The sequence below is a fragment of the Rhinoderma darwinii genome, chromosome 5 (genome assembly GCF_050947455.1).
Source record: "Rhinoderma darwinii isolate aRhiDar2 chromosome 5, aRhiDar2.hap1, whole genome shotgun sequence".
NCBI lineage: Eukaryota > Metazoa > Chordata > Amphibia > Anura > Rhinodermatidae > Rhinoderma > Rhinoderma darwinii.
The window spans coordinates 215359927-215380526 of NC_134691.1; the positions used below are offsets into that span (position 1 = coordinate 215359927).

General features: G+C 40.0%; 1 protein-coding gene across 3 annotated transcripts in view; it reads right to left on the reverse strand.

Moving 5' to 3' along the window:
- The window catches only part of VPS41 (VPS41 subunit of HOPS complex), a 299363-nt gene that overhangs the window by 207363 nt on the left and 71400 nt on the right, over positions 1-20600 (reverse strand). For all 3 annotated transcript variants that reach the window (XM_075826930.1, XM_075826929.1, XM_075826932.1), the window contains one exon: positions 16093-16170. In XM_075826930.1, the coding sequence (XP_075683045.1) occupies positions 16093-16170 (78 nt within the window). The remainder of the gene's footprint in view (positions 1-16092; positions 16171-20600) is intronic.

Sequence of the window (20600 nt, forward strand, 5' to 3'; positions counted from 1 at the left end):
GATGGAATCGGTTGAAAAAAACAAAAAGGTACAGGTTTTATGTATACAGAAGCTGTATAATAAAACGTACATTTTTTAAAAATAAAAGTCAATTAGAATAGCGCTAAAAAACATTGATTTAATAAAAATAAAATCTATTCAAAAGTGTACAAAGCCATTAAGCATCAAATTAGATATCCGCCCGCACTTACGATCGACAGAACAGCTTGTCGGTCGGTGCTCATGTGCTACATATAAATGGGGCAATGATTGGGAGTATGAGCAAGAATGATCGTTACTACGGCCGTTCGCCCCCCGTACATTTGAATCTTGACGGCAGCACATCCCCAGTGAGAAATGCTTCACAAGCGAATATTCTTATGGCTGCATAAAAGTTCCGATCAGCCGTAAGAACGTTTTTTTCACCTAATTATTGGCCTGTGTAAAAGGGCCTTCAAACTTGCAATAAATTGTCCTATGCACATTAATAAACTATCACTGTATGGTCCAATCCCAGTTATTTGCTAATATATTTGCAGAGTAAAGGAAACAATATTCTATGCTGGCCATAATATTTCAAAACAATTCTGTATAGGTTATTTCAATGTACATGTTCTAGTTAACACCAGTTACTTTCTCTAAAAAATAAAAATAGAAACGTGAACCATGTAGTAATAATCCACCTTGTGCAATATTCAATTACCTAATGTAAAACGCTGGAAATAAATACACTTAGTATAGATTCTGTCAGCTCTTCAATTAGGAATAAATTTGAGACTTGTTGAGGAGGCCTCTTTTAATTGTGTTCCTTTGTGGAAACTCTGTCTCCCTGGAGGATCATCACCAATCTGCCTATATTATCAGTCCCCCAATGGTGAACTTGAGAAATCAATCCACTAATGTATAATTTGTAAAGCTTCCCTTACTAACAAATGGATAATTGATTCTTTCACAAATGCTGCATCCCAGCGGAACTGAAGCAGAGTGGATAAGAAACTGGAGACAGGCATGCACTTTAAGCCTGAGACAATGCAATATTTAAATCGAAGTAACTATTTGTTTACCAATAAAACATCATAAAAAGAATCCAAGTCCAAAAGTTCAGACTTTACATATAGTGGTGTGCACAACCATGGGGGGGGGGACTGCAAAAATAAACACCAAAAAAAACACACAGGTAAATTGCATGTTAATACTAGTGATTGCGTCACGGTTGGTAGGCCTCATTTAGCAAAACTAGTTAAAGGGGTTATCTGGGCATAGGGCGGTTTTTCATACTGATGACCTATCAATGGGACCCCGCACGGATCAGCTGCTATGGCTGCCTCCAGCATGGCAAGTTTTGCAGTGGTTGGTGTCGGAACCTGATGGCTCTGGCCACTGTATAGCAGCCATGCTGCAGTACTGCTCCTATTCACTTAAAAAGGAGAAGAGCTGCAGCACGACATCTATACAGTGGTCGGAGCCATCAGCTTCTGGCACCAACCACTGCAAAACCTCCCGTGCTGGAGGTAGCCGAAACAGCTGATCGTTGCGGAGTCCGGGTGTCGACCCCCACAGATGACCTATCCTGTGGTTAGGTCATGTTAAAAAGGCATACCGCGCGATATACATTTTTACGTGGGATCCTGTTGTAGGGAATAGGGTAGTTTACTACACTATTCCACACCTCAAAAAAAAAAAAAAAGAAAACAAAAAGTCATACCGAAGTATACCAGCCCAACGGAGCCGTACGGACACTTTTAGGGTCTACTTCAGGAGCTTTCTTGCTAAACCTAGGGCAAAAATGTGATGTGAACAGGGCCTACACCGGTAGAGCAAACATGGAGTCAGCATTTAGAGTATATTAAAAATTATGTTTGGAATATTCCAGGGTAATGAATTTACATAGTAATCAAGCAGTATATGCCTCGGTCTAGTTTACTAGTAGTAAAAATCAGTTGATGTGAGGTGCAACACAGGGAGCACTTTAAACTTTATATTACTAAATTCTGTCATCAGATAAATTCCAGAATATAATGCCATTATGAAGTGCATTGCTAAAGGCGATTCATTGGAGGCGATAACAGCCAGCCGATATTATTTGCAGCTGGGAGTGACCTCTTGTGTATGGCCGGCTTTATCTTAATTCACTTTAATCAATGATAAGAGAATGCAATGGATTGTAACGCCCCATTCAAGTCACGTTTTTGGCCTACAGTTACCGTATAAGTCAGGAAAAGTTGCGGACGTATTTTGTAAACCCAGGCTGTAACGTATAGCATCAGTCTTTAAGAAATGTATTACAAAATAGAGTTAAGGCCCTTTTACATATGAATGCTCATACAAAAGCTCATTCCCAATCATTTCCCTGCGTAAATAGAGCGACGATCAGCCGATGAACAAGCAAACGCTCATTCATCGGCTGATTAGATCTTTAATGCAGCCAAAAAAGGCGGTTAGGCGACATGATTTAAATGCATGGGGTTGAACGATTGTATTAACAAAAGTTTATCCCCTATATATTACCAAACGTTGCTCCTTGTGAACGGAGCTGGCGAGCGCCGATCAACATGCTGTATTATTGATCAGCGCTCATTTTTCTGGCCAGAATTGGGCACTGTAAAATCTAACTCTACAGCAGTTGAAAGTTAAAAAAAGGCAATGCAGAGAGGTGCAAGGGGGTGGTAATGGGTGTGTCTGAAGATCAGCAGAAGTTGACATTAGTTAGGGGAGATGTAAAGGATCCTCGTATAGAAAAAAAAAGAAAAGAAAAGCGGGACCGCCACCCTGCTGCACTGCTCACAGCACAGTATGGGTTCAGGGGTGGGCTGAGGTCTAAGTTGGCGTGTTCGGCTTAAGAACAGCTTTAGGTTTCATCAGAGAGATGAGCAGTAGTAATAATTATAAGTTATAAGGGCCCCTAGGTGGTGTTGGCTCTAGTTGATGGTTAAAGGCGATATGCTATGCTGATTTTATATTACTTATTGCTCACCTTTCGGTTTACATTAGAATTTCTCAAAAGTCCATCAAAACCTGTCTCCAAATTGTTCAGTTGAGCTAAGGTAAAAGCATTTCTCTTTCCGATCTTTAAAAAGTAATCCGTGCAGAGTGCATCTTATTACATAAATATGTTGTTGCTCGGTAACATTTTTTTATTTAAATGGAGTAAACAGACCATAGGCTCCTTTCGGAGACTAAACACAATTTAACCCTTAATTGCTTTAAAAAATGGCCGGACTTTGTTGAACTTTAGTCTATAGAATTGAATACGAAACACACTGGGGGAAATTTAAGAACAGCTTTAAAACAGCAAATATGGTGCATGCCATATTTGTGCAATAATATGTAATTTTTTGTTGTTTTACGCTGCTCACAGCATTTTGTTTTAAGGGGACGTTGCTTAGCGAGAGGGGCCACTCTCGGCCAGAGAGATTTACTATAAATTTATAATCATTTCATTCATAGAAAGTGCCTGGCAGGATCTGTATCAATAAGAGGAAGATATTCTAAAATGTACATAATCTTAACATAAACATTCTATCCGTGGGCTTTTAATCTCAAAAATCAGTAGTCTGCAAGAATGATTTCATTCCCACTATGATAATAGTAGTCATATCAGAATTAAATGCCTTTTAGGAGATCCTTGGAAATTTGGCACCAAGCATTTTTCAAAGCAGTAAAGCTTTTAGCCACGCTACATAAACAAGTAATGCTCATAGTAAATGTGCGAAAAGCAAAGCTGTGTTTAAAATGTGTTGACTCTATTTATTATTTAATTTGGAAACATTATTTCCAGCTGCTATTTCTAATACACGTTACAAGAAAAAAACAAATTCCTGACTCAAAACTTATTATAATGTATCACTAAGTCCCCTGACAGTAAACACATTTAGAGAAGTGGTATTGCAGGTTTTTTCAAAGGTCAATAAGCCACATTTGGTGACATAATTAACCTTGAGTTCCATTTAAAGGCTTTCTAAATGTGAAGAACAAAATTAGGCTTGTGTAAAAAAAAAACAAAAACACAAAAACCTGCTAATTATTATTCACAAATCTGAATGCTAAAATGTCAGCAGTGATCATAGAGACAGACATTTTGTCTAGATTTCCATTCCATAACCCTTTAGTGACCAGCCAATTTGGGCCTGAATGACGGAGTGACCTTTTTCAGTTGTTTTTTTTTTGTGTGACAAGTTGTGTTTTTTATTTGCACCATTTTGGAGTACGTATAATTTATTGATTAACTTTTATGAATAATTTTTTTACGGGGACAATGAAAGAACCCAGAAATGTCACTATTCTTTTTGCATCTTAAATTTACGCCACTTAACATGTAATATAAATAACTTAACTATATTCTGCTGGTCGTTACGATTACGACGATACTAAAATTATATATTTTTTTATGTTTTGCTACTTTGGCACAATAAAAACCTTTTTTTAAAACAAAAAAAAAGTTTTATTTTTGTGTCACTATATTCGAAAAGACGTTACCTCTTTTTTTCCACCAACGTAGCAGTTATGACAACTTATTTTTTGCAGGATGACTTTTTTGTCAGTAGTTTTGTTTGTTTGTAGTTTTTATTGGTACCATTGTTTGATTACTTTTTATTGCATTTTTAGAAAAGCAGGATGAACAGAAAATAGCAACTCCGGCATTGTTTTTTTATTTCATTTTTCATTGCGTTCACCATGGAGGTTAAATAACGTAATAGTTTTATAGTTTGGGCCAATAGGGACACAGTGATATGTGTAGCTTTTTGACAGAAGCATCTAAGGGGTTAAATGGGCATGGTCTGCGGTGACTTTATATAGGCTTATAAAAACAGCACCGTAAAGAGGCGCTATGGAATAAGTATCCTTAATAATCACTGTGAAAAGGCGTATTAACGGTCATTAACCCCTTCCCACAAAACGACATGTCTGGTACGTCGTAGTGCGGGGAGGGAATTGTATGGAGCGCGCTCATGTGCTGAGCGCGCTCCATACGCTGCGGGTGTCGGCTGTGTTTTACAGCTGACTACCGGGACTGATGGCCAGGAACAGCGATCGCGCTGTTCCTGTCTATTTAACCCCTCAAATGCTGCGGTCAATCGCGACCGCGGCATCTGAGGTGTTAAAAAGAGAGGGCGACCCCCTCTGGCACCTCATCACCCGTAATGAGATCGGGGGGTGACTATGGTTGTCATGGCAGCCCAGGGAACTAATGAAGGCCCCCAGGACTGCCTCCACTCTGCCTCTGCTAAGCCCTGCATGTGGCAGCACTTAATAGAAGCCTGTAAAAATTATAATATACTGCAATGCATTAGTATCAAGTCCCCTAGAGGGACTAATGAAATGTGTAAAAAAAAAAGTGAAATAAAGTTTTTAGTAGTGAAAAAAAATAATTCATAGTTTAAAAAAAAAAAGTAAATTTTCCAATTTTTTTTAACAAAATTGGTATTGCTGTGTCGGTAAAAGTCTGAACTATTACAAAATACCATTATTTAATGCGCACGGTGAACGCCGTAAAAAATAAAAAAACATTTAAAACACCAAAATCTTTGTTTTATGGTCAACTTGTAATGTAATCAAAAAATGATATGTACCAAAAAATAATACCGATAAAAACTACAGCTCGTCCCGCAAAAAATAAGCCCTCACACCGCTCAAATCGATGAAAAAATAAAAAAAGTTATGGCTCTCAGAATGTGGCGACAAATCAAATTTTTCTTTAATAAAAAGTTTTTTCTTTAAAAGTAGTAAACTATTTAAAAATAGATAAATTTGGTATCACCGTAATCGGATTGAGAAACAGAATAAAGTTAAAGTTGTCGTTTTTACCGCACAGTGAAAGCCATAGAAACAATTTTTTTTTCAGTCTCCCAGTACATTATATGGTACTTTAAATGCTACCAATAGAAACTACAACTCTTCCCACAAAAAATAAGCCCTAACACCGCTATAATGATGGAAAAAGAAAAAAGTTATGGCTCTTAGAAGGCAGGGAGGAAAAAATGAAAATGAAAATCTGAAAAATGGCTGCGGCGGGAAGGGGTTAAAGTAGCAGATAGGAATAATAGGTTGTATTAAACAGATATAGTTTAAAGAAAATAAGACTCAATGGGATAGGTATTTGCCAGATTTTAAGATATTTTGTACTATCAGTCTGCCACAGAAAATTTGCTTCTAAAGGGCCCTTTTACAGTAGCCAATGATCAGGCAAACGGGCATTCATAAAAAGGGCAGCGATCACCCGAGAAACGAGCAGACGATCATTCATCGGGTCTTATCAAAAATGGTCGCTAGTCGGCAGCACATCTTCCTGTGTAAACAGCCACAATGCTGCCAGTACAACCCTCTCAGTAGTCACAGCTTACCACCCTCTCAGCAGTCAAAGCAAGTCACCTTAGCTCCCCTTCCCCAATGTAGTCATATCCCGTGCACTCCCACAATGACCCCTCCGCTGGCAGGAAACTACATACAAGCAGCCTATGCTTGCTAGTGTATGTATAGTAGTTTCCTGCATTAGTCTTTTTTAACAGAGGCCGATGCAGCAAGAACACACCGTACTGTCATTGTAGGACAGTCGCTGTGTGCCTACTCTGCCCTGCAGGGCCAACTGGTAAAGTCGCCACAGTGACCAGGATTTATCCAACCCTGGTTTATACTATACATGCCAATATACAAATATACTAGCATGCAACATGTTATTTTCTTATATAAATAAAAGAAACCCATTGCAGTACAAGTAAGATTTGGTGAAATATTAATGGGCTTCATGATATTTAAAGTTTTCCTCAATGTGCTATTACTAGCTATAGCTAAAGTCAATTCCTACACGCAGAAGTTGAAGAAATAATATAATATTAAAATATTCATTAAGGAAATACTTGCTAGAAGTAAAAGTATGAAACACTGTCACTGCAAAGCTACGATACATTAATAAACAGTCTGACAGTGTTAAGAAGCAGAACTTTTCATGGGAATTTATTGTCACTTCTGCTTTGTGCATTCCAAGGCAAAGAAGCAAAATGTACAAATTACTAATGCTCCATAAGCCTGCGCATTGTAAAATGTATTAAAGGAGCAGCAAATTCTACCTGGTGGTGTATAAATATATAATATATGTGAATGGAATTTTTTCACTTATGTGTCAGTAAATTATATTTGTATAAATCGGTTTTGAAGCCAGAAAACGTGTTGACCACACAGGTAGGAGCGGCACTACATAGGTGATGATCATCTTCATCCAGGCGTAAGCCATGGACAGGCTGCTCACATGTAACGAAAGGGAAGAGGATGGCAGAGTCAAGGAAATTCGGGGAAGGTATTTCTTTCATCTGGGGGGCTGTTGCTGGCACTTGGGGAAATTCTGACCGGCAATGAAGGCATACCGTGTCTGACACAATGGGGCTGGCATTGAATGGGGACACACTGGGGCTGGCACTGTATGGGGGTACGCTCGCTGTTGCTGTCTGTGTATAGAGGGAAATACTATGTCTTGAAGTATATCTCAGGTACAGCAGACCGGTTTTAAGGAGTCACTGTCATAGAACATGTGAAATGCAAACTTCATAATTAATTTTATTACCTTCTTTTAATTTCTTAGTATTTTAACATTTCAGCTGAAGTGGCTATTCATGTATGACATACACGGCTCGGTGCCAGGGAAAATCCAGAGTACAAAGGGGAGGCTCACCTACATTGTTCATGCTCCTGATACGAAGCTGAAGTACATACAATTCAGTGTGTATGTATGTACAGTACATAGAGATGTTTGAACTGCTTTCCCAAAGACCTACTTAGCGATCTTCCCAGAATTATCCAGGATAATTGTCTGATCGCAGGGTTCCCCACCGATCACGAGAATCCTCAATTTCATTGAAGAGGACATTGAATGGAGTGGCGGTCGATCAAGCATGCTGCCCCTCCATTCAAAGTCTATGGGAATAACGGAAGTAGCCGAGTACAGCGCTCGGCTGTTTCTGTCAGTTCCATAGACATTGAATGAGGTGGCGGCGCATGCTCAACCGACGCTCCATTCAAGCTTTTCCTCATTGCGAGTTGGCGTTGTGAGGAGGAACGGGTTCGGTGCCCCCATTCTCACAATCGGTGGTAGTACCAGGCATCCTGTGGATAGGTTATAATAGTCAATTCTGGGACAATCCCTTTAAAAGTTTATGGGGGCAGGAATTTGCTAACAGATTCCCTTTAAACAAAAAGATTAAGTCTTTGTTACCGAAAAGGTACAATGGACACCTTTCCCCTTCAATGACCAAAAATCTTGACACCTAGTCAATGTAATATTAATCTGTATCTAATACGTATCATACATTAACTAGTGACGTCCAGGCTTGTGTAGGCCTGATTACTCAATTCAAAAATGCAAACAAATGAAGCAAGTTAATGTGAATTGACGGAAGCTCACAAGAGAAGGTCATCTCTGACCAAGGAGCGTTGTAAAAATGTCTTCAGAGGCTTTTCCTGTGAGTCTTTGAAAAAAGTACTTAATTAGATTTTACAGACTTAACAAGTGAAAAACCTTTGACCTTCAACAAACCAGGCCAGCTGTGTCAGCGTCCTAATGTGTGTCCCATTTTAAAGACAGCAGATACCCAATAATAAATGCTTCAGTATTTGCTGACAAAGAGGGGGCAGCTGTCACCAGTAAGATGACACATAATGCACTTTCAGAATTATTTATATAGTGTAATAATCAGTGCCTGAGGTGAATTTTTTTTTTACACTTTATGGAAAATCTTTTTCTGTTGAAACATCAGGTTTTCTATACCAGATATAAAAACTAAATTATAGGACATATCAACATATAACCTCTGTTCTTTATTAGCAGGCAGCCATCTGGACCATTGTTGGACCTAGGGATTCCGGATCTCCCCACAAAACCCCACTGAGTACTTTTCCTGAGGTTTCCTCACTAACAAATAAAAGGACACCACTTCACTTTGTTGAACACTACTTTAAATTCCAATGACTTTCGTCTAACTTTGCAGCAGTATACAGGGGGTGCATAAGTAGGTATTCCATGGGGAGATTTTTAAAACAGTCTAAAAATATTTGATTTCTGAAGAGCACTATCGGATCTGAAAGCTGTGCTGCGATTGGTTGCCATGGGCAAAAAAACAAAACATTTGTGTTTAGACTGTTTGATGAATCTTCCCCAAAATTTATATTTCATTATTCCGATAATTAAATATGGCTGGTAATTTAACAGATGAACAACGAAAGTGGATAATCAAATGATATTGGAAGACAGAGAATGCTAAAAAGCTTTAGCAGAAATGGGAAGAAGAATTTGCAACACCTCCACCAACTAGACTATTAGTATACTGTAAACGTGACAAATTTGACAGAACTGGATCAATTTGTAATGCACCAAAAAGTGGTCCACCATTGAGTGTTACTGCAGATGAATATGAGATGCTAGTGGCACTAGCAGTTACTCAAAGCCCCGAAAAATCTAAAAAGAGTGCTTCTGAAGAGTTGGACATTTCCCGTAGATTTTGGGTCCTCTAATGCAACGCTTAGGGTTGAAAATGTATCAGCCAAGCTTAATCCAAGGATTATTAGAGGATGATCCAGATCAGAGTTTACAATTTTGTGAGGAAATTTTGAATGAAGAAACAAGGAGACGGCATTATTAGAAAAATAACTTGGTCCGATGAATCCAACTTCAAAATTTCAACTGCTATTAATAGGCACAACTGTGTTTATTACTAAACAGAAAACGCCCCTGCAACAATTGAAGAACAGTTGAATCAGCCTGGGGTTAGTTTGGGTGACCCTTTCATTTAACTGGACTTATCTTCTACAATACAAGGGTTACCTCAGACCTGTACCTTAACATGCTCCGAGAAAATGTAATACCACAATTGAAGTTGGAGAATGAAAACGAAGACTTCTATTTTCAGCAAGATGGAGCCCCTTCACTATTCTTTAGCGGTGCGTAATATTCTTGACGAAAAATTACCCATAAGGTGGATAGGAAGACGAGGCCTGGTTGAATAGCCACCACGATAACCAGACTTTACCCTGATGGACTTGTCTGTTGCGGAGTTATCAAAGATAAGGTATATTCAAGAAGACCAGGCACGTTGAGAACATGATTCAGTTCATAAAAGAAGCATGCCAAGAAATGAATGGCAATAAAGAACTTTGTGCCAAAGTGTGAGTGTAAAAACTAGACTGCAGCAATGTGTAAATAAAGAGGGCCACCAATTTGAGTTTATAAGAGATTGTACTTAATTTTTTGTTATTCTATAAAATAAATATTTCAAAACTCTTTGCTGTGGCAAATCAGCATTTGCTTCAGTGAATCCCAGAAAAAGAAAAAAGAAATACAGCACTGGAATCAGGGAGATAGTGCTATTCAGTTCCGTAAACCAGTTCAACTTATATGACCTAGTGACAAGTCCTCTTTAAAGCCATCACTTTTTTTTTTACATGAAGGTATGTTACATGCATGCATAGTTTTCCATTTCCAAGCATTTTACTAGACACTAACTTTTCAAAAAACTTATGCTAACCTAATAGTATAACTGATATATAAACTTTGTCATCTACTTACTGTTAAAATTTTGTCATTTTCTCAAGCAAATTCTGTATATTATTACTACCACTACGTGTCTCTTTCTGCGGTCCTACTCCGGTTGTCAAGCTTAAAGGGGTTGTCCGGGAATAAATTTTATTTCATATTTAATAACATTTGTAATATAGTGTCTACTTACCTGTGCCAGCGTTCTCCTGTTCTGATCTTCCGTCACGTGATTGCACCAAGGGTTAATTTTTCATTTTATGTGAGGTACCGTGTCTTTGCCCAGCCAGCACTTTTGGCTGAGAAAGGCACGGCGCGTCATCAACTACATTTACAGGCAGTGGGCCGGGCGGATGTTTCATGAGCTCTTCAGAGCTCCGCCTCCTCTGGTCCCGCCGCCTGAAGAAGTAGTTGATGACGCGCCGTGTCTTTACACAGCAGGAAGTGCTGGCTGAGCAAAGACACGGAGCGTCATCAATCTTAGTACACGCCCCCTCCTATCTCGTCGTCCACACCTCCTCAGCCCTCTTTACACTCGTAGTTCCCGCACTGCCTGGCCGTCTGGTCTCTTCCCTAACACGCCCCCTCCTCCTTTTATCTTGTCCTCCTATTGCTAATGGCCCTTTTTTTTTTTATCTATAAGGTCCCATTCACACGACACGGTTTCCCCGTGTCGTGTGACGGCCGTTAAAAAACCGGTCGGGGATTGGGGATTCCGCTACAGGAGAAGTGAGTGACTACACTGTCCATATATGGACACAGCGACGTCACTCACGTCTGAAGCAGAATCCCCGACCCTGTGGCCGGGGATTCCGCTACAGGAGAATTGAGTGACTACACTGTCCATATATGGACACAGCGACGTCACTCACTTCTGAAGCGGAATCCCCGACCCTGTGGCCGGGGATTCCGCTACAGGAGAAGTGAGTGACTACACTGTCCATATATAGACACAGTGACGTCACTCACTTCTGAAGCGGAATCCCCGACCCTGTGGCCAGGGATTCCTCTCCAGGAGAAGTCAGTGACTACACTGTCCATATATGGACATTGAAGTCAGTGACTTCTCCTGGAAGGGGGGGCAGGGGTGCAACCTGCAGGGGGCTGGGTGGCATTACGTGCAGGGGGCTGGGTGGCATTACGTGCAGGGGGCTGGGTGGCATTACGTGCAGGGGGCTGGGTGGCATTACGTGCAGGGGGCTGGGTGGCATTACGTGCAGGGGGCTGGGTGGCATTACGTGCAGGGGGCTGGCTGGCATTACGTGCAGAGGGCGGGCTGGCTGGCATTAAAATATATAAAAATATATATACTCCAATTGTAGATGAACACAGCACTCCAACTAGCTATAAATTAGGCCATGTGCACGATACCAAGAGGATGAATCACTTTCCCAACTTGAAATATACAAAATCCATAGGAAGTAGTAACGGCACCAGGACTTCAGGATTGATGAAAAAGGGTGGATTTGTTCACCTCAAGTGAGCAGCGACGTTTCGGTCCAACAGCTTGAGAAAGGTTCTTCGATGGACCAAAACGTCGCTGCTCACTTGAGGTGAATAAATCCACCCTTTTTCATCAATCCTGGTGCCGTTACTTCTTCCTATGGTTTATATATATATATATATATAGTAAATAACAGTGAGAGACACTTACATACATTTATAGTAAATTATGTAATAAAGATAAAAAAAAGTTTTACCACTGTTTGGGGTAGTGTTTGGTGCTTGCTTCACTGTAAGGCCCTGTTCACAGTTTTTTGAAGGCAGAAAAAACGTCAGAAAACGCCTTCTATTGATTTCAATGGGAGGCGGAGGCGTTTTTTTATCCTGGGAGCGGTAAAACCGGCTCGCGGGAAAAAGAAACGACATGCCCTAGCGTTTATATCTCTGACCTTCCATTGACATAAAGGAAGACAGGGAAAGCGTTTTTCGCTGCGTTTTTGCCCGGAGCGCTCAATGGCTGCAGGCAAAAATCTCGGCAAATGGCGTGCAGGCAGGTCAAAATCTCCCTCAAAATTCCAGACAGAATCTTGAGGCAGTATTTTCTGCGTGCAAAAAAAACTCAGTGTGAACAGGGCCTAACACGGAATCTCTTGGAACAGATCCAGCAGCAGGTGAGGAAAATGTGCTGACTGGATTGTGTGTACCAAGATGTCTGACATAGGTGGACTGGGCATACTTACATTTATCAGGCTGTGAAAGGGGTGGGGGAGGGAGATGGGTGCCTGTATTTAGATCAGGGATAGATGGAGGCACAAAGGATAATGATGATTATTAGTGTGTAAGACAGTGTGCAGGGATGGAGCTGCCTGTAATTAGAGCAGGGAATGACCCTGTGAACATAGAGGGGCGTGGCAGTATGCAAATAGCTGAGATGCTGTGGAGGGAGGAAGGGGGATGTAAGCGGTCTCCTCAGATGCAGCAAGGGATCATGGGTATGGTGGGTTACAAGACAGCAAACAGACAGGAACAGAAGCAAGGGATGTAAACAAAACAGAAAGAGCAGCAGTGATGATGGAGATCAAACAGAAACTGGTTAGAAGTATTAGGGAAGGCAAACCATGGCTGGGGGACTCTTCTTAGATTTTTTTTCCCTGGACAACCCCTTTAATCCATCTCTAGTTACAGAGCAGAGGAGACTGACTGCAGAAAGTGGGGAGGTGTCTCTTCCCAGCCTGCCTAAAGAAGTCTATGTAGAGGGGAGAGGGAGGACAGGAGGGGGGGGGGGAGAAAATTAAGAGACACAGACAAGCTGCTCATAAAAGTCTTCGGGGAGGAGAGAGGGGAGGAGAGGAAAAGAAAAAGACTGCTGCCTATAAAAGTCTATGGAGAGGGGTGGGGGAGCAGAAAGAGGGAGGGGACAAACTGATGGTAAGAGTTATATGTGACCTCAGTGCTTGATTCATAGCTACACTGCTTATAACTATTGTATAATCTCCATGTTGCTGCAGCTTCTATATATGTAATAGGGCAGACATGATAGCAGTTAGGCTCCACCTCCTAGCTCAGAGAAAACTGAGAATTAGGGGGGGGGAAACTTCAGAGGGGAAAACTGCAGATACAAGTCATATAATGGTCAGAAATGGGGTTATTCCTTATGTATACACACATGACTGACAGTATGTTTTGAAAAGTCAGCCAAAAATGTAGGTGCGCTTTAACAAATCTGTATTATGCATTATGAAAGCATTCCACCGTGATCAATACTACAAATATATGTGCAGTAATATTCCTTTTAAGGGGCAGTCCAGGACTTTTGATTTATGGATTGATCAAAAAAAAGGTATGATCGCTACGTGTCCAACTTTATGGACCAAAGCCGATCAGCAGGACAACTGAGGCTGTGCCACTGACGCTTCATTGTTTGTCTAGGTACAGCACCATACATAGCAGTGTGGCAGTGCCTGGTACTGCAGCTCAGCTTGTTCACTTGAATAGGCCAATATGCCGTTTCAAGTACAGTTACACCAGTGTGTATGGTGCAGTGTCTGGATAAACCAATAAAAGGGGCTGTGGTGCTCCAGCAAGCGCCACAACCCCTTTATTCTGCTGATTGGTGTGGGTTTTGGAAGTCTAACCCTCACTGAACATACAGTGATGGCCTATTCTAAATATAGGCCATTAATTAAATGACAACACAAAATACACTATCAATTTTTTTTTTTTCAGTCAGTGTTCTGGTTTTGGTTTTGTGTAATTCCACATTAGATTTCAATTATGTGTTGGAAACAACTGTCAGATTATCGAACTTTCTGGAATATTGAATGTCAGATTAAATGACATTGAATCGGTCAGCGTAATACCTATAGTAATATCTATGAAACAACAGCAAGTCTGAAACAGCAGGATTTTGTAAAACAGCTTTGTGTTTTCAGGCAGTTGTGCAATTCCTAAAATGACATGCCTGTCATTAAAGGGGTTTTCCGGAACTAAAACAATGCTAGATTGGTGGGGTTTTTCCAAGAGCCCAGCAGACTCTTTACTGTTAATCCATGCGGCCGTGCCTGGTACTGCAGTTCAGCCCCTTTGTTTTGAAGATCGTCGGGAGTCCCAGGGGTCAGACCCCCACGTTCAAACATCCTATGGATAGGCCATCAATGTATTAGTCCTGGAAAACGGTTTTAAATATTTAAAGTGAACTGCTGATTCAAATGTATGATGGAAATGCATTTGCCAACTGTTCTAAAAATATTTGTGGAAAAAGGCAGAAATTAGTTTTCTTGAGTATTGTAGTATTTCCCATTGACAGGCATAGGACAATATAAAAGAAGCAGGAATAAGCAATATTGCTATAATAATAATAATAATAATAATAATAAGATGCTTAATCAATTTCAATACTAAATACTTTGTGTTTTTTTTTTGTCTCTGATATTTTGAGGACAGTTTGACAGATGATGATGATTTAGGTGGCTGATATGCTTATTCATGAATAAATGGACGACTGGGCGGAAACCTAATCCACACTTTGCTTTGTTTATATCTTATTATTCTTTTTTTTTACCCATTGTCTCCTCCCCATAAGACACCTATTTTTTTTTTAGATCTCTTATTTTCCCTGTAATTTAAGCATATTAGTCCCAGTTAAAACAGGAAATACAGCCGCCCCAACCAAACTTAGGCCTGATTTACACGAGCGTGTGCATTTTGCGCACGCAAAAAACGCCGCGTTTTGCGCGCGCAAAATGAATTTAACAGCTGCGTGTGTAATCAGTGTATGATGCGCGGCCGCGTGATTTTCGCGCAGCTGCCATCATTATGATACTCAGTTTGGATGTTTGGAAACAGAAAAGCACGTGGTGCTTTTCTGTTTACATTCAGAGTTTGACAGCTGATGCGCGAATCACGCAGTTCGCACGGAAGTGCTTCCGTGCGACCTGCGTGGTTTTCACGCACCCATTGACTTCAATGGGTGCGTGATGCGTGAAAAACGCTGAAATATAGAACATGTCGTGAGTTTTACGCAGCGCACTCACGCTGCGCAAAACCCACGGACTGTCTGCACTGCCCCATAGAGTAATATAGGTGTGTACGACACGCGTGAAAATCTCGCGCGTATATTACGCTCGTGTAAATGATGCCTTACAGAGCAGATCTTGGTCTTCTAAGACCTAATCGGCCCAAGCACCCAGTGATCACGTGAGACCACCAGGACCAATACAGCAAGAATTGCCACTTGTTGTATTATTGGAATGAATATTGGCACTTATGCTGTCATTATGCTTTTTATTTTCATTGCTCATATCATCCATTGCTCTTGTAGTGAGCTCTATATTTTTTTATAATGTATTTGAATTGCCTAAATTTTTTGCTACATTTTTTTGCATGAAATTTCTTACCATTTTGTAAGAAGGTTTTATTCACTTGAGGATATAACTGTGTTCCTATCTTGTGAATATTGATCGCAACAATATTGGCGAGTTACCACTCCATTATGGATAATCTCCTTGTTGGTGCACATTTTTGTGTGTGACCTTGTGCTGTACTGTCCAAAAAAGCAAACTATTTCCTAATGTGAGAGGTGTTGCCTTTATACATGTCCTTCTGTCTTTGTAGCCTATCCGTAAAAAAAAAAAAAAAGTAGAAACCATACTTACTATATCAAACCTCTGCGTCGTGTTCCCTTGGATGTCAAGTAGATAGACCTTCCCATTGTGAGTCCCCATGGCCAAGAACTAAAAGACAGACCAGCAGAAGTATCATTGTTAGAGATGATAAAAAAAAACATTAACAAGCAAAAAAAATCATTACAACAGGATTGTTGGTAAGTAATATAACCAGACCCTTCCCCAGCTGACAAATCGTGGCATGTCACTTGTTTGAGCATTGCCTTCTGGTAACTCATTAAAAATGCAGTGTGAAAGTAGTGTCCTGGAAACAATTCAGAGTTACAATATTTCATTTAGATGGACAGATGGCAATTATCTATTCGACATGTTTATATAAGTATAATCTAGTAGGTTGCCTGGCAGAGGAGCATACATTTGTTCGGTGGCAATCCATAACCTGTCATATCATAAAATCGAAGAGCTACAATAATCATTTAACGGCTACACCTTTTCATTTTTATTTTTTAGTGCATTGTATATATTATTTGGAAAAAATAAAATTTTGGCAATCGGTTTTAATAAAAATGTTTTAGCCTCTTTCTTCTGAAGCTTGCATGTATTATAATAAACTGCAAGATGCTCAATTCTGTTCACTCTCAATCCTGGCAGTCGGCTCCCTGTCGGCTAAAACTCCAGCCTCCCTTCTTGTGAAGGTGAATCTAAGAACGAATCTCATTTGATCTGAGCTTAGATGGCCGTTGACAAGAAGAGGGACTGGACACAGGCTGTAATGTCTTAAAAGCCCTGCGAACTTCCCTCCAATAAATGTACTGCAGTTAGTCTAGAAAATCTCCACTGCCCTTCTTTTCTGATCATGTGTGGAAAGCAAAGCATATTAAGACACAAACAATAATTAGGTGGGCCATGTCATCCATTATTAACACTGCATTAAATTGTGGCACTCCAGTGTGGAGTGCAAATTAGTGCGCCATAATTTTCAACTTTTTTTAAAACCATAACAGTGGTGTGTTCAAAGGCTCAATTGAAGAGTTCATGTAGGCAAGATCTACTGCAAATCCTACAAAATCCCCTTAACCGCTTCCCAACCGCTCACAATAAATTCACGTTGGCACTTGATGGGCTCTGTGCAGCGCCAACGTGTATTCACGGTGGGTGTTAAAAGCGTGATCCGGGTGTCTCAGAGTAGCGCTGACACCCGGATCGCGCTGTTATCCCCTGCCTCTGGTCCCGGAGACATGATCGGGACCGAATTGGTGCAGGTCCCGGTCATGTGATCGCAGGGAAAGTTTGTTGTAGCAACGAACTGGAAAGTTTGTTACTATAACAAACTGGAAAGTTTGTTGCTACAACAAACATTCCCGGGGACCAATTGCGGCTGCTGCAGTCGGTTATAAGGCAAAACAGGAGGCCATACAACAGCCCCCGGGTCTGCCATGCATGGCAGCCTATGAGAACCAGCCAGAGGCAGGTCCTCATAAGCTTCCTGTCAGTGTGACTCTCAGCGTCACACTGACAGTTTATAATACATTACACTACCTAGGAAGTGTAATGTATTATAGTAGCGATCAGTGCTGCAGGTCTTCAAGTAAAACAAGTAAAAAAAAAAAAAAAAGTCATAAAAATGTTTTATAAAAGTGTAGAAACAAGTTATAAGTTATAGAAACAAAAAATGGTTAATGCAAATTTTTTTTTAAAAAAGTACACATATTTAGTATCACCGCGTTCATAACGACCCAAACCATAAAACTATAATATTATTTTTCCCGCACAGTGAACACCGCAAAAAAAAAAAGAATTAAAAAACAATGTCAGAATCACTCACAAAATATAGAATAAAAATTGGTCAAAAAGTCGCATGTACCCCAAAATAGTATCAATAAAAACTACAACCCATCCCGCAAAAAAAAAGCCCTTACACAGCTTTTTTGGCAGAAAAATAAAAAAAAAAGTTACGGATCTCAGAATATGGTGACACAAAAAATAAATAATCTGCGGTCCAAAAGCCAAATGGCGCTTCCTCCCTTATAAGCCCCACAGCGTGCCCAAACACCAGCTTACGTCCACATATATGATATTTTATATCCGGGAGAACCCGCTCAACATTTTATGAGGTATTTGTCTTCAGTGGCACAAACTGGACACAATATTGTGCATTAAAATGGCATATCAGTTAAAAAGTTAAATTTACACCATCCGCTGCACATTAACGGCTTCGCGCACCACGACTTAATAGCATGTTGTGGTGCGGGTGGTATATATGGAGCGGGCTCATGCACTGCGCCCACTCCATATTCTGCAGGTATCAGCTGTGTATTACAGATGACACCCGGAATTAACGGACAGGAACAGCGATTGAGCTGTTACAGGAGCCTGCAAAAATGATATTATAAATGATACCCAATGATCGCTCGTTCCAGTCCCCTAAAGGGACTTTTGGGAGGTTTCCACTGTTTTGGTACCTCAGGGGCTTTGCAAATGCGACATGACACCCGAAAACCATTCCAGCTAAATTTGAGCTCCAAAAGCCAAATATTGTTCCTTCACTTCTGAGCTCTGCCGTGGGTCCAAACAGAAGTTTATTACCACATATGGGTTATTGCTGTAATCAGGACAAATTGCTTTACAAATTTTGGGGTGATTTTTCTCCTTTATTCATTGTAAAAATTTAACATTTCTATGTTTTTTCAGAAAAAAGTAGATTTTGATTTTCACTGACTAATTCCACTAAATTCAGCAAAAAAACTGTGGGGTCAAAATGCTAACTATACCCCTAGAAAAATTCCTTGAGGTGTGTAGTCTTCAAAATGGGGTCACTTTTGGGGGGTTTCCACTGTTTTGCTCCATCCAGGACATTGTAACGGCACTGAAAACCAATCCAGCAAAATCTGCGCTTCAAAATCCAAATGGCGCTCCTTCCCTACTGAGCTCTGCCGTGGGTCCAAACAGCAGTTTAGTACCAACCACATATGGGGTATTGCGTAATCGGGAGAAGTAGCTTTACAAGTTTTGGGGTGCTTTTTATTCTTTATTCCTTGCAAATATTTTTTATATATTTTTTTAAGAAAAAAAGTAGATTTTCACTTTCACATACTAACTCTAATAAATATAGAAAAAGATCTGTGGGGTCAAGATACTAACTGTGCCCCTAGATAAATTCCTTGAGGTGTGTAGTTTCCAAAACCATGTCACTTTTGGGGGATTTCCACTGTTTTGGCACTACAAGACCTCTTCAAACCGGACATGGTGCCTAAAATATATTCTAAAAAAAAGGAGGACCCAAAATCCACTAGGTGCTCCTTTGCTTCTGAGGCCTGTCTTTCAGTTCATTATCACACTAGGGCCACATGTAGGATATTTTTAAAAACTGCAGAATCTGGTCAATAAATATTGAGTTGCGTTTCTCTGGTAAAATCTCCTGTGTTACAGAAAAAAATGTATTACAAATGAATTTCAGCAAGAAAAATAAAATTTGTCAATTTCCCCTCTACTTTGCTTTAATTCCTATGAAGCGCCTAAAGGGTTAAGAAGCTTTCTGAATGCTGTTTTGAATACTTTGAGGGGTGCAGTTTTTAATGTGGGGTGATTTATGGGGTACATAAGGTCCTCAAAGCCGCTTCAGAACTGAACTGGTCCCTGTAAAAATAGCCTTTTGAAATGGTCTTGAAAATGTGAGAAATTGCTGCTAAAGTTCTAAGCCTTGTAACGTCCTAGAAAAATAAAATAACGTTCAAAAAACTATGCAAATATAAAGTGGACATATGGAATATGTGAAACAGTAACTATTTTGTGTGGTATTACTATCTGTTTTACAAGCAGATACATTTCAAATTAGAAAAATCATAATTTTGCAAATTTTCTCTAAATTTTGGTATTTTTCCCAAATAAGCAATAAATTTATTGACCAAATTTTTCCACTAACATAAAGTACAATATGTCACGAGAAAACAATCTCAGAATCGCTAGGATAGGCAAAAGCATTTCAGAGTTATTACCACATAAATTGACACGTCAGATTTGAAAAAATGGGGCTGGTCCTGGAGGCCAAAATGAGCTCGGTCCTGTAAGGGTTAAAGCGGTTTTCCAGTCCTAAGAAATTTATGGCCTATCCCCAGGATACCTGACCGGTGGAGGTCCGATTCCTGGCACCCCTGCCGATCAGCTGTTTTGAAGAGGCCGAGGTGCTTGTACGAATGTGGCTTTGCCTTCTACACGGTCACTACTCACACTGTGAATCTTGTAGTCGCGGCACACAGTATTATAGCCTTCCCTTATTCATTGTACATATATAAAAATACATTGTATTTTAGTATGAAGAATAAAAATATAAATCAAATAAATCTATCAGAAATTCTTGTATATAAAGTGGATACATAATAAGACTCATAATAAGGTACATATTTGCCTTTTATTGTTTAATGAGACATAAATATTAAATAATAATAATAATAATAAATAATAATAACACTAACAATAATAAAAGAAAAGCTGTGAGCAAGCAATTCATTACCAATTCATACCTTACATTGCCTCTCTCC